General features: G+C 46.3%; 1 protein-coding gene across 1 annotated transcript; it reads left to right on the top strand.

Annotated features, from left to right (window-relative positions):
* The first annotated feature begins 3,067 nt into the window (after positions 1-3,067).
* On the top strand, positions 3,068-13,161 carry SIGLEC15 (sialic acid binding Ig like lectin 15). The gene is made up of 5 exons (XM_031045691.2): positions 3,068-3,129; positions 7,174-7,557; positions 10,234-10,593; positions 11,596-11,626; positions 13,071-13,161. Exons 1-5 carry the CDS (start codon positions 3,078-3,080, stop codon positions 13,159-13,161), a joined length of 918 nt encoding a protein of 305 aa, XP_030901551.1. The 5' UTR covers positions 3,068-3,077.
* Positions 13,162-13,625: the final 464 nt, after the last annotated feature.

Below are 13,625 nucleotides of genomic sequence, written 5' to 3'. Positions count from 1 at the left end.
GAGGAATGGCTGATGTTGTTTGTTGCTGAGCACAGTTTGGTTGAGCTGGTATCTTCCAAAGGTAACTTTCTAGATGCCAGGACTGCTTTTCACAGGACCGGACAGAGACAGGAAGGTGATGTGGATATGAGATACTCCCCTCCAGCTGGCCATGCCATTGGCAGAATGGACTGGTGTCTCCCTGACACTGGCTGAGAAATTGCCACTGGCACATTGTCAGTTACTACTTACGTGTGTTTATAGGTTCTTCTAGTTTTTATTTACAGGTTCTTTTTATTTAATTGGGTTCATCCATTTTCTGAGTGGGAAAACCCACATTTCCATTCCCCTATCTTTTTTGAGATTCCACGTATTTTCACAACCCATAAAAGCACCAGAACCAGGAGTGTCTCAGGGAACAGATCTGTGATTGCTGCTTCGGTACAAACACTGAAAGAAGGTATTAGTAAAGTAGCATAATAATTTTCATTACCCACAGCTCTTAAAAAAAGATTTTCCAGGCAGAAAACCAGTATTTGAAAAGTATGGAAGGTATTCTAGTTTTGGTGTTGGACCAGAATCAGCCTTCTTTACTGAAATCTTGGGTACTCTTTAAGCCCAGAACTGAAAAAAAAAAAGGTGACAGGTAACAGTCTGTGGATCATACAGCCATGGTTTGTTTTGTTTACAACTTTTTTTTTTCTTCCATATTTTGTAATTTTTTTATTATATTTTGCATAATTACAAAATATATTTGCAAACATTTTCAGCTATACATTTTCAACTCCACATTTAAAACATTAAAATGTTTCATTGCAAAGAGCTATTTCATGGTCCAAAAAGAAAGCCCAGGGATAGAGGTTTCATACTTTTGCCCTGATTTACCAGATATTTGTTGAAAGTATGATGGAGTAAAATATTAGTGATGGAGAGATTCACACTAAGTGTGAACGGCAATTATTCTTTACATTAACCATTTATGTTTCACTGTAACAACATGGTTCTGTCATGGATTTTGCTTTAAACTTTTACTTCAATCCGAGTCTCACTGTGCCGTAAGTGGTGAAATGATTGAAGACAGCTGCAACAACAAAAATTTACATCATAAACAGGTAAAAGTCAAAGAGTATATGGAGGAAAATTGAGAAGGTACATATAAAGTTACGTAACACAGTTGGGATAAGGACACAGGTATCTCATTTGCTGCTTCCACCACCCATACCCTCAGGTTTCTCTCCTGATGATGGCACATACTACTTTTTATAGCTACTAAGGAGAATTTGCAAAGTAGTTAGAGCACTGGGTCTTGATCCCCCTACTCAAGAATTACATACGTAAGTAATTAGTTGAAATAATACCATGGTCTGATGAGTAGCAACAAGTCAGGCCACCAAAAATAATCATAAAATCACAGAATGATTTGAGTTGGAAGAGACATAAAGCTCATCTAGTTCCAGCCCCTTAATAATAACATTATACAACCCTTAATATAATAATAGCCAGGCATTCTCAGAGCCTCCTCCAAAAAGCCTGAGAAAACAGAAATCCCTCCCTATACAGACGCATTAACTTTGATCAGAGCAACGAAAGGGTTCAGAAAGCAGCAAACACGGATAATGCTCCCAAATCTCCAAGCCCCTCTTTTAGGACCTTTTGCACAATGAGTTAGAAAGGAACACATGTGGAGAAGAGGCGAGGAGCAAAAGGGAGCCCTGGCATGTCTGATGGGGATAGATGCTGGCTCCTGGTACAGCAGAAGTGGCAGCAGCGACTAAGCAGCATCTTTTTGTGTTGGCTCTGGGAGCCCTCCAGTGGCTGCACAACGGGAATCGTAGGCTGCGGCTGTCCCTGTTCCCAAACCGGAGAGAGGTAGCAGGATCCTACAGCAGCATAGCTGCAGAGATGAGAAGAAGATGTCAGGCACTGGCCCGCACTCATGTCTGAAGTAAAAGCAGAAAATCTCAAGTTAAACCTAATGGGGAGTATACGCTGCCAGGTTAACCCTAAAATCATGGGATCACTTTATGGAAGATGACATGGAAGGGAGAGCACCCAGCCCTCCAGGGCCCCAAGTTCTGAAGGTTAGTGAACTGCACAGTAAGTTTGCTAAAGCTAAACCCAGGAGGAAAGAGCATTTATACGAGGATTTCAGGCAAAAGCTGGAGCTCAGCTTATTTCAAGCACAGGTTAACGACAAGAGGAGAACTACTCACAACTCATCAGGGTCACAGATCTCAGACTGGTTTGGGTTGGAAGGGAGCTTAAAGCTCATCCAGTTCCAACCCCTGCCATGGGCAGAGACACTTCCCACTAGAGCAGGTTGCTCCAAGCCCAGTCCAGCCTGGCCTTGAACACTGCCAGGGATGGGGCAGCCACAGCTTCTCTGGGCACCCTGTGCCAGTGCCCCAGCACCCTCACAGGCACTTCTGCCTAAGAGCTCATCTCAATCTCTCCTCTGGCAGGTTAAAGCCATTCCCCTTGTGCTGTCATGAGAGTCCAGACAGATCCATACCATGAGCCATATACCAGAGTATATCATGTATACCAGAGCACTCTTCCACCACTGAACCTTGGCACAAATGCTCAGATGATTTGAAAAGAAGGTTGTTGTGTTTGGTTGGTTGTTTTTGTACACCTGGGGATGACAACAACCAGTGAGCACGAAGATTAAAGCCGGATCAAGGTTCAGAAGGAACTGCCTCAAGCCAGGAGAGCAAGGGTGCTGCTCGCCACCTCTTTTAGCCAGATTGTAAGGACTTCCTCCAGATTAGTGATTTGGTAGCAACTGACAGCATCCTCTTGCCCCATCACACACAGGGAGCTGATGTCTGCAGCCTCAGCCTGCAGTCTCCTTCCTTTAGCTGGAAAATGGGAATGCTGATTCCCTCTGGTGTATTTTTCACATGACTGACCACAAAGCTATTAATATCTGAATCCAGAGCCAGTTCAGATTGACAACTCATATCCTCCAAGGAGAAGAAAACCACAACTTCTTCCAGATATGGAAAAAAGCTTTATTGACTGCCAGACCAGCAGCTCAGATGTAGCAGGGACAGTTCTGGTTTACTGAAACACCTTAGTGGTGAACATCAACCATCATGAGAAAGTTTGGGTTGTTTCTTCTGTGCCTCCTTCTCATCTCCAGGAAGGGTGAGTCCTGAGTTTGCTATGACTCCCTGTCTGTGCAGGGTTTTCTTCTGGCTCTAGTCAAACTGATAGGGGAATTGCCTGATGCAATCAACTCTCCAACAATTGCACCATCCTTTCCATTGTTTAAAAGGATCCTGATATTCCAGGTGCAAATACTTGAAAAACTCCAATACATGGCTCTGTAATTGTGAGAGAGGTCTTTGGTTTGGGTTTTCTTTTGCTTTTTTTGCTTTTTTAACCTGCGCAGGGAGTTCATCTAACATTTCCCCTGCATTGTCAGTGGGATGCAGCATTTCCACCACCACCTTAGAAGTGCTGTTTCATGTTCCTAGTAGTTTTTATGTGACAGACACAATTTGCTGTAGTTCCACTGAGTACTTCAGCCTACGTTTAACTTCAAGTATGCACTTATTACATGATACTTAATTCCATATACTCACATATACTCAATGGAATTTGCTTAGATATACTGTCAAAAAGTGTTTGCTAGAGCAAGGCTAATGTCTGTGGTGGTATTCAGCTCTTGATCTTGTCTTCATGGCTGTTCCACTGACAAATAACAGCTACACTGACCTGACAACTCCTGTGTGTAAGGTGTGTAGGCTATTTGCCTATGAGCTTCCCTGTTTCTTGTGAGAGCTTCAATTCCAGGAATGTATGGAGTCTGGATATTAGCAGGAGGAAGCCATGGAAGACTTACTAACCTTTAAGGTTATGGTTAAGTCATACAGATGATGCTGAAAAAACTCTCCATTCATTAGGGAAACTGTGGACATTCCATAGAAATGGGTGGAACTGCTAACATTAGAAGTACTGATTTTTAACATTATTTCTCTTGTGGAAGGTGGGGATGTTCATGTGCTAAAAGAGAACATTTTCTGGTTAATGTATTTTTAAAAATGCAATCCAAAAAGGTGGCAGAGAAAAGGAAATAATGTTTTAGGTTGCCTTCTAACCCTCACCATTGTATGGTACTATGTACTCAAAAGCACATGATCTGCAGTTCTCCAAAAGTAAGGGTCGAAGTGACATGCTGTAAAATAACCAAAATAACAATGGAATAAACTAGAAAGCCAAGAGCATTTTCTTCTTTCACTGCCAGGTCCTTATGCTCCATGAGCTTCTTGGAGCCACGTAGCCTTGTATATTCGATTATTTAGGCTGCAAAAAGGCTCCTAGGCTATAACGAATGGCAAGGCAGCCTGATTCCAGATCTCAGGAATCAAAGTACTAGCTTGGCGCTGGTTCCAGATAAATAAGAGCAGAGAACTGATCCCGCACTGGCCTTTGTCCATTGTGCAGAAGACAATAGATTGATACAGGTTGCACTGCCAGTGAAGTATTTGTCAAATATCATGGAGAACAGATATAAGAACACGCAACAAATCTTATCTTGGAATTTACAAAAGGAACCTGACAGTTGAAAGCCCAGAGTCCACAGTGAACCCAGCTGGACCAGCAGTAGGTGGCAATTATTTGCAGGTCACCTTTACAGATTCTGAAGTTACTCTTGGCTATTGACGGGAAAGCTCCTGACTTAACAAAGCCGTTAAGTGGGTTTTATAAGAGAGGAACATAGCCACAGACATTCCTAAAGACACAGTCTGCTGTTACAGCCTGCAGTTAGCTAGACAGTGGGTAGATACATGTAACTATATAGCAAACACTGCCTACAGATGCTGTTTGTTGATGCCTGGTTCCTGGGGAAAGGAAATGGGTGAGACATGAGTTTTCACTATATAGTTCAAAGGTGGGGAGTATCAATTCAGTTGAAGGCTGTTTTCATCACTGGATAAAAGTGATCAGACTAGGCCTGATGGCAGTGGGGTTCAGCTCCTCAGACTGCACTAGGATTTACTGAGACTGTTTGGTCAAGAAAGCAAAAATCCTGTATGTGACATAAGATAGAAAACTCAGTTTTTCCCTCATCATGAGGCCTGACTGGGAAAATACCGGGAAGAATTCACACAGTGACAACCTGCTCTGCTGAGAGGTAGATGCTTTCTATATTCTCAAGGACATCCTCCTTCCTATAAAAAGAGCTAATACAGGGAACTTGCCTGCTCTCACCAGCCTTCCTAAGATGAATATCTTCAAGTCTTTATTCAGATGCCGCCACAGCTTACAGTTAGATGCTACTGTGATGACAGCAACACTGATCATTAGGTGTATCAGCTGTTAACACCCTCCTCAGGGGTAATGCAACCACTAACTGATTAACAAATCATAGAATCATAGAATAGTTAGGGTTGGAAAGGACCTCAAGATCATCTAGTTCCAACACCCCTGTCATGGCCAGGGACACCTCACACTAAAACATATCACCCAAGGCTTCATACAACCTGGCCTTGAACACTGCCAGGGATGGAGCATTCACAACCTCCCAGGGCAACCCATTCCAGTGCCTCACCACCCTAAAAGAACTTCTTGTTTATATCCAATCTAAACTTTCCCTGTTTAAGATATTAACCCATTACCCTCTTTACTGCCACTACAGTCCTTAATGAAGGGTCCCTCACCAGCATTCCTACAGGCCCCCTTCAGATACTATAAGGCTGCTATGAGGTCTCCATGCAGCCTTCTCTTCTCCAGGATGAACAGCCCCAACTTTCTCAGCCTGTCTTCATACGGGAGGTGCTCCAGTCCCCTGATCATCCTTGTGGCCCTCCTATGGACTTGTTCCAACAGTTCCATGTCCTTCTTATGTTGAGGACAGCAGAACTGCACACAATACTCCAAGTGAGGTCTCACAAGAGCAGAATAGAGGGGCACAATCACCTCCTTTGACCTGCTGGTCATGCTTCTTTTGATGCAGTCCAGGATACGGTTGCTTTCTGGGCTGTAAGTGCACACTGCTGCCTCATGTTCGTTTTCTTGTCAACCAACACCCCCAAGTCCTTCTCCACAGGGCTGCTCTGAATCTCTTCTCTGCCCAACCTGTAGCTGTGCCTGGGATTGCTCCGACCCAGGTGTAGGACCTTGCACTTGTCATGGTTAAACTTCATGAGGTTGGCATCAGCCCACCTCACAAGTGTGTCAAGGTCCCTCTGAATGGCATTCCTTCCCTCCAGCTTATCAACAGAATCACACAGCTTGGTGTCATCGGCAAGCTTGCTGAGGGCACACTCAATCCCGCTGTCCATGTCAGCAACAAAGATGTTAAACAAGACTGGTCCGAACAACAATCCCTGAGGGACACCACTCGTTACTGGTTTCCAGCTGGACACTGAGCCGTTGACCACAACTCTTTGAGTGCGACCATCCAGTCAGTTCTTTATCCACAGAGTGTTACACCTAGCAAATTGATGTCTCTCCAATTTAGAGACAAGGATGTCATGTGGGACAGTGTTGAATGCTTTGCGCAAGTCCTGGTAGATGACATCAGCTGCTCTACCCCTGTCCATCAGTTCCATAGCCCCATCATAAAAGGCCACCAAATTGGTCAGGCAGGATTTCCACTTAGTGAAACCATGCTGACTGTCACCAAGCACCTTGTTGTTTTTCATGTGCCCTAGCATGCCTTCCAGGAGAATTTGCTCCAAGATTTTGCCAGGCACAGAGGTGAGACTGACTGGGCTGTAATTCCCTGGGTCACCAGCCGGACATTGAACCATTGACCACAACTCCTTGTGTGTGGCCATCCAGCCAGTTCTTTATCCACTGAGTGTTTAAGTGGTCCATCTGTCAAATTGATGTCCCTCCAATTTAGAGAGAAGGATGTCATGTGGGACAGTGTCGAACGCTTTTTTATGTCTGTTAATTGTAAAGGACTGTTATGCAGGTTAAGGTATAAGGTGCTCACTTTATGAAGAAGAGGCCTGCTTAGGAATTACATCACTTTCAACCCTGTATAGCACCAGGTCCACAGTAACTGGGCTGTGCAATCAAATGCAGCTCCTCAGAAAGAACACCAAGCAGCACAGGGCCCTCCACAGGAACACAGCATCATTGTCTGAACAACAACAAGCAATGCAGGAAGGTTAGCCAATTTCCCTCTTAAACACTCCAGATAAATCAGTCTTGATCATCTCTTTTTGCTTCCAGGCCTGCAGTCCAGTGGCTGGTCTGTTCACGTCCCATCTGATGTCACTGGTGAGCTTGGGAAGATGGTTATCCTGCCTTGCACCTTCACACACCCCTACAAAACGTTTGACAGGACTCTCACTGCCATTTGGAGGATCAAAGAACCTTACAATGGCACAGTTGTGTTCAAGTGCATTAGTCAGAGCACCAGTGAGCTCTGCAAGACTGCCATCAGCTACAAAAACAAATACAAACTTCTTGGCAACCCCTGGCATAAAGACCTTTCCATCAGGATTGACAACCTGACCTGGAGCGACAGTGAGAGATACTTCTGCAGGGTGGAGCTGTCTGGGGATATCCATGACAAGTATGAAAGCAGGAATGGGATAAAGCTGCATTTGATCGGTAAGCAGGCAGGAGAGACAAAGGTGGCAAAGCCTCCACATAGGGAAGTGAGAGGCACAATATGTGGAAACTGATGAGACAGTCTTCCAAAGGGTTGGGTTTGCCATCTCTGTGGATAGTTTATAACATTTGAGCAGGGAATATTCACTGCCTTCTGTAGTCTTCCAGTATGAGACAATGAGTGCAAAACAGGGAAGGAAATAGGAACAAAAGTGGTAAGGAAATAGCCAGGGTCTGGTCCTGACATAGGAGCCAGACAAGTCTAGTAGCTAAAGAGACCAACAAGAGAGCTGGTAGGGGGCCTTGGACAAGGCCTGTAAGGACAGGGCAAGGGGGAATAGCTTTAACCTGCCAGTGGGGCAGTTGAGATGAGCTCTAGGTAGGAGTTCTTCCCTGTGAGGGTGCTCAGGTGCTGACACAGGGTGTCCAGAGAAGCTGTGGCTGCCCCATCCCTAGTAGTGTTCAAGGCCAGGTTGGACACAGGGGCTTAGAGCAATCTGCTGTAGTGGAAGGTGCCCCTGCTTGTGGCAGCGGGTTAGAACTGGCTGAGTTTTAAGATCCCTTCCAACACAAACCATAGGCTTCTATGATCCTGTTTTGTCCATGCAGCACAGGACCTGTATAGGCAACAGAGAGGCAAACTGGGCTCAGCAGCCCATGGGAAGGGGTTAAAGGCATCCTCTTCATCAGAATCTACACAGGAGAGCCTGAGTGCTTGGTGCATGTTAGCAAATGCAAACACATTAAGCCCTGGATGATAACAGGGGATTGGAACGACAAGTCACCTGGTATCTGGGTTGCCACAGGTTCATACTCCCCTGAAGCAGCAAACAGTAAGTACAAACAGCCTGAAAACCAGCTCAGATCAGCAAATGTCAAACACTATTCCCATCTCCCAGAGTACACATTAGATCAGAGGATCAGTGGGAAACCCAGGTGGGCTCAGGAGCATACTCAGACTTCACCCACAAGTGCAAAAGTGCCGTGTGTTGGATGACTTTACATATGAAATGCAACTGTCTCAGGTCTGCTGTGCACTGTGAGGTTCAGATGGGACCCGAGGGTGAGTGTGGTTATTGCCAGGGAAGCTCTATGAGGTTGGCACTTTCCATCATTGGAGCAGCTCCAAGGCACACGCACACAGTGTGACCACGGCTCTCCTTTACTTGGAGCAGCTCCTGAACACCTGCATACACAGCACAGCAGGGTAGGATGGCTGCAGGACTGGTCTCTCAGGGGCTGCTGGATTTTACCACCATAGGAACTGGTTAACATACACAGAGATAGTACCCAGGCTGCACCCTGCTTTGGAATGGATGCTGACAGTGTGAATACAAGGATTAAATAATGCTTAAAAGGTTAATATAAATACCAAAAAATGAGACAAATGACACAGCTAGCTTTCCTATGGATCAGTCCTCCACCCTCAAACTCCTCCTGTATCACACAGAGAAGGAGAAAGACATGCTATAGGTGATTGTGAGCTATATATTTGTTTTCTAGCCTAACAAAAACTAGATCAACATTGAACTCATCCTTTTTCTCCATGAGGACAGTCGTTTAACTCCCTTCAGTTTTCAGACGGCCTTTAGGTCAACAGACACAAGAGGAGATGGTTAAGATAAGCTTGGTCCTATGTTCTGAACTTCCTTAGCAGACTAGACCAAAGATAACATGTTCAGTGGTGGACCTCTTAACAGTTCTCATCTCCCAAATAATATTTACCACTGTTCAATCCTATATGCTGCAAATACAGGATACAAAGTAAGTGGCCCTATTTTGGTATTGGTGTGCTGCCCAAAGCAATCAGCAACCTACGCTGGTAGGTGTCACTACAAGGTTGGAGAAGAACATGAAGAATAGCTTGTTATCAGAAGTGTAAATGTTCCCTGACAATAATTTGCCAAATCTGGCAAGTCTCACGCACTAAAGGGCTCACACAAATGGATCCACTTGTGCTCTGGAGGTCAGAGACCAAAGGAACAGCCATGACACTTGCAGGAGAGCACCATGGTTGCCTAGTCCTGGACAATGTGCAGGCACATCCAGTCCAAAAGGGTCACCAGCTGTACAGGAGTTCATGTCACAGCCAGCATGACCTGACTTCAGTGTGTGCTTGAGCCCAGAACCACCACTTGTGCTGGGGTGCACGTACAGAGCGTGAGCAGTAGGTTGTGGGAGGGGATTCTCCCCCTCCACTGCACTCTGGGAAGACCCCAGTTCTGGGGCAACAGCACAAGAGGGATGTGGAGCTGCTGGAACAAGTCCAGAGGAGGCCATGGAGATGCTGCAAGGGCTGGAGCAGCTCTGCTCTGGAGTCAGGCTGAAAGAGCTGGGTTGGTTCAGCTTGGAGAAGAGAAGGCTGCTTAAGGGGAGACCTTAGAGCAGCTCCCAGTGCCTAAAGGGGCTACAAGAAACCTGGAGAGGGGCTTTGGACAAGGGCCTGTAGGGACAGGGCAAGGAGGAATGGCTTTTAACTTGCCAGAGGGGAGAATGAGATGAGGTCTTAGGCAGAAGCTCTTCCCTGTGAGGGTGCTGAGGCGCTGGCACAGGGTGCCCAGAGAAGCTGTGGCTGCCCCATTGCTGGCAGTGTTCAAGGCCAGGTTGAATGGGGCCTCGTTCCAGGTTATTTGATTTTAGACCCCTGACACACTTTCCCTCTCCTGATTTCTGCAGCTGCCCCCAGGATCATTAACATTACCGTCAGTTCCAATGGGGATCACACGTTCCAAGCACGCTGCACTGCCGAGGGGGAGCCAGTACCTGTCCTGACCTGGACAGGACCACCCTATAGCAACCTCAGCTCCATCACCAGCACCAGCCACCGTGTCACCCGGGAGCTCCAGTACCTGACCCACGATGGGAAATACACCTGCATTGCTGTCAACAGCCACGGGAGAGCAGAGGGGGCCGTGTACTTCTATCGGTTCAGATCATCCAGCAGCTCCTTCCTCCTCATCCTGATCTTTGTGCCTCTGGGAATTAAAGTGCTAATTTTGCTGGTGATAGTTATCTTCAATGTTTTCTCTAGAGGAGGTACGTATTGCTGTACCTATCACACTGGTAACCTGCAATGGAATGTGACAGGTAACATCAGCTAGGAAGGGCTGGGTGTGTTTTGAGCACTTTATAAGGTTTTTTGTGATTTTCCACTCTAGAAGGATATCTCTAAGAAGAAGTCTAAAAGCAAGTAAGAGGTTGCTCCTCACTGGCTGGTCACTGCCTGCAGACCAGAGGCCTCCTTTGAGAAGGGACCTTTGAAAAGACAGAGGAAGCAGGAGTTTTCCTGCACCCAAGGAGTCAGGTTATAGCTAACAGATGGGCAATTAGCAGAGAACCTGCTGCCTACAGAGCCAGGTTTTTAATATATTTGTTTTTTTCTGAAGCAGACTAATTACCACCTCTTCTCCTGGAGCCCATGGGCAGGATTCACCTTTGCTGCACCCCACTCAAAACTTCCATCTCCTGGGGTGGGCATCCTCATTTAACAGATCACACCTCTTGGTCCCCTGGGCCTCACTATCCAGTTGCTTCTCCATCATTAGTGACATCCCACCTCCCAGACACACCAAGGCCATGAGCAGGGAAACCAGGCTTGTAGCAGGTGAGAATCAGCTCACGGACTGGGGAATGGGATCTGCCAAGAAGCCCAGAGGCTGCTGGTCCCCAGCCCCCTGCTCTGTGATGCTAGGGAGGAGGGGACCAGGAAGGACCCCAGGCTCTGCATTTCAGGCTGGACAAAGTATTATATAACCATGACCCATCTATACAATCTGACATCAACACGCTGCAAAAGCCACTGCTTGTCTTGAAGTGTAGGGGCCGTAAGACCAACCAAAACCACTTTGCTCCTTATACTCCAGTACCCAGTTCCCATCCCCAAGAAGAGTACCACACACCTGACAAAGATCTTCTCTCCATTCAATAGAGTGTTGTGACCACCCTCCAGTGCAGGTCCCCAGCACTTCTAGGTCAGTCCCAGCTCCCCAGTTCATTCTGACCACATTGCTAACCCATGTCTTCCTTCTCGCTTCACAGGTCCCTCCTCAGCTCCATCCAGCCTGGCCCGGTAAGAATGTCTTGCTTTCTGCTCCCATCTATCCATCAGGAGTGAGGAGATGGCAAACGAGACAAATGCAATACGTCCTTGGTCTTGGCAGCCATCTTCTGGCCTGAGAGCAGGCTCCTGGGACAAGGACAGAGCTGAGATGGTGGCTTCTGGAAGGGACCAGGGCTTGGGCACCTTCTGGGAGGAGGAGAAGGGACTGGGGCAGCAGGTTGGAGAGACCATAGCATATGGATGCTGCAACAGTTTATGTGGGTCATAGCCCCACAGTGTGGTAAGAAATCACAAAGAATTATTCACTTGAGGGACAGGATAGGGGAACAGGCTGGGATAGGATCTGTGCCAGGCTGAGGAATGATGAAGAGAAAGGAAATGGTGCAATAGAAACCCTCTCTTCCATCTGCACCCCAGTCTCTAATGGAGCAGAAAAGGTGCCAACCCCAAAGCTGATGAGCTCTGAGAAGTGTGGAGGAAGTTACAGAGATCCCAAACAGCTCACCTTAGAGCCAGCTCAGGTGTGACAGGGCCATTCTCTGGCTGGCATTAATACCATGCTCTCACAGTACCTATGGCATTTCCCATTGCCCAGCACAACACTGATCCTGAATAGTGACAGCAGCGGTGGCCAAGCTACAAATGGATGGAAGTGGAAGGGGAACAAACAAACTAAAACCCAAAACCAATCTTTAGACTAAACCTGAAGAAGCTGTATCTGAGGTCAGTATTACACCTGCCTAGGGCTGCTCATTTCCACCCTGAGTTACTCCTGTGTGATCACAGAATCCCAGACTGGTTCGTGTTGAAAGGGAGCTTAAAGCTCATCCAGTTCCAACCCTGCCACAGGCAGGGACACCTTCCACTACAGCAGGTTGCTCCAAGCTCCATCCAACCTGGTTCTGAACACTGCCAAGGATGGGGCAGCCACAGCTTCTCTGGGCACCCTGTGCCAGCGCCTCAGCACCCTCACAGGGAAGAACTTCTGCCAAAGATCTCATCTCAATCTCCCCTCTGTAGAGTTTAATCCAAGAGTTAAACTTCTAATAACTATTTGCAAAAGCATAGTTTTCCACTGATTCACAGTGTCTAAACCACATGCACCCTTGACTGTGTTTCTATAGATACATAGATAGCAGCTTAAGAAACAAGATCCTCCACATTCTACATGAGAAGATCTTTCTCAAGAGAGGTTTGTCACAAACTCCTGAAGCTCTGAGCAGCAGGACAGTAGTACTAGTTAATGTTAAAAGTGTTGGAGATGATGCTGGGTGCTTTAAGATGTAAAACATTAGATGCAATTCAGACACATGAAAGCTATCTGTTGCAGCAGGGAGAATCTGTATCATACATTATTGCAGACACTGACACTCCTTAACTACTGGCTGAAACCACTTCATGAAGTCTAGCACCACCAGAAACCTGTCTTCACCTTACTCACTTCTATTGCCAGGTCACAGCCACAAGAGTCCACCTATGAGAACTTTGATCGCAGACACAGTGGTGACCAGAGTCTGCCAACACAAAGAACAGCATCAAGATGAAGCTGAGGACGAGGCAGCCTCATCCACACCCACATGGTTCCAATTCCTGTCTGCTCTGTACAAGGGTGCTTTTCCCCACTGGATGTAAGACTAATGTTGGATGATGCACAGAAGGTCAAACAGGCCTTGCAGCTGCATGACTTCCATTCCTAATGCTGCTTAAAAGCCAGGGAAGCCTTTAAAGGGAAAACAGAAAGAAGAGAACTCAAAAGAGGAATGAAGCTGGAAAAGCAGCAGAGGATCTACACAGGATGTCAGTTCTAACCCAACCTGTGTGTTTTTAGCCTGTATCAGATAGCGTTGAGCAAGCATGTAATAGTCTATTATTTTTCTCACATCTTTTGTTTTGGTGTTTTGCAAACATTAATTCAAAAAGCAGTTTTTCACCAGTCTACTTGTCAAACCACATGCAGCTTCCTAGAACCAGCAAGTGAATTTTCATGTTTTGAATACCAGCTGTGAAA

The sequence above is a fragment of the Melopsittacus undulatus genome, chromosome Z, assembly GCF_012275295.1.
Source record: "Melopsittacus undulatus isolate bMelUnd1 chromosome Z, bMelUnd1.mat.Z, whole genome shotgun sequence".
Classification (NCBI taxonomy): Eukaryota; Metazoa; Chordata; class Aves; order Psittaciformes; family Psittaculidae; genus Melopsittacus; species Melopsittacus undulatus.
The sequence above is the reverse complement of the archived record's forward strand: the minus strand, read 5'-3'. Positions and strand labels throughout refer to the sequence as shown.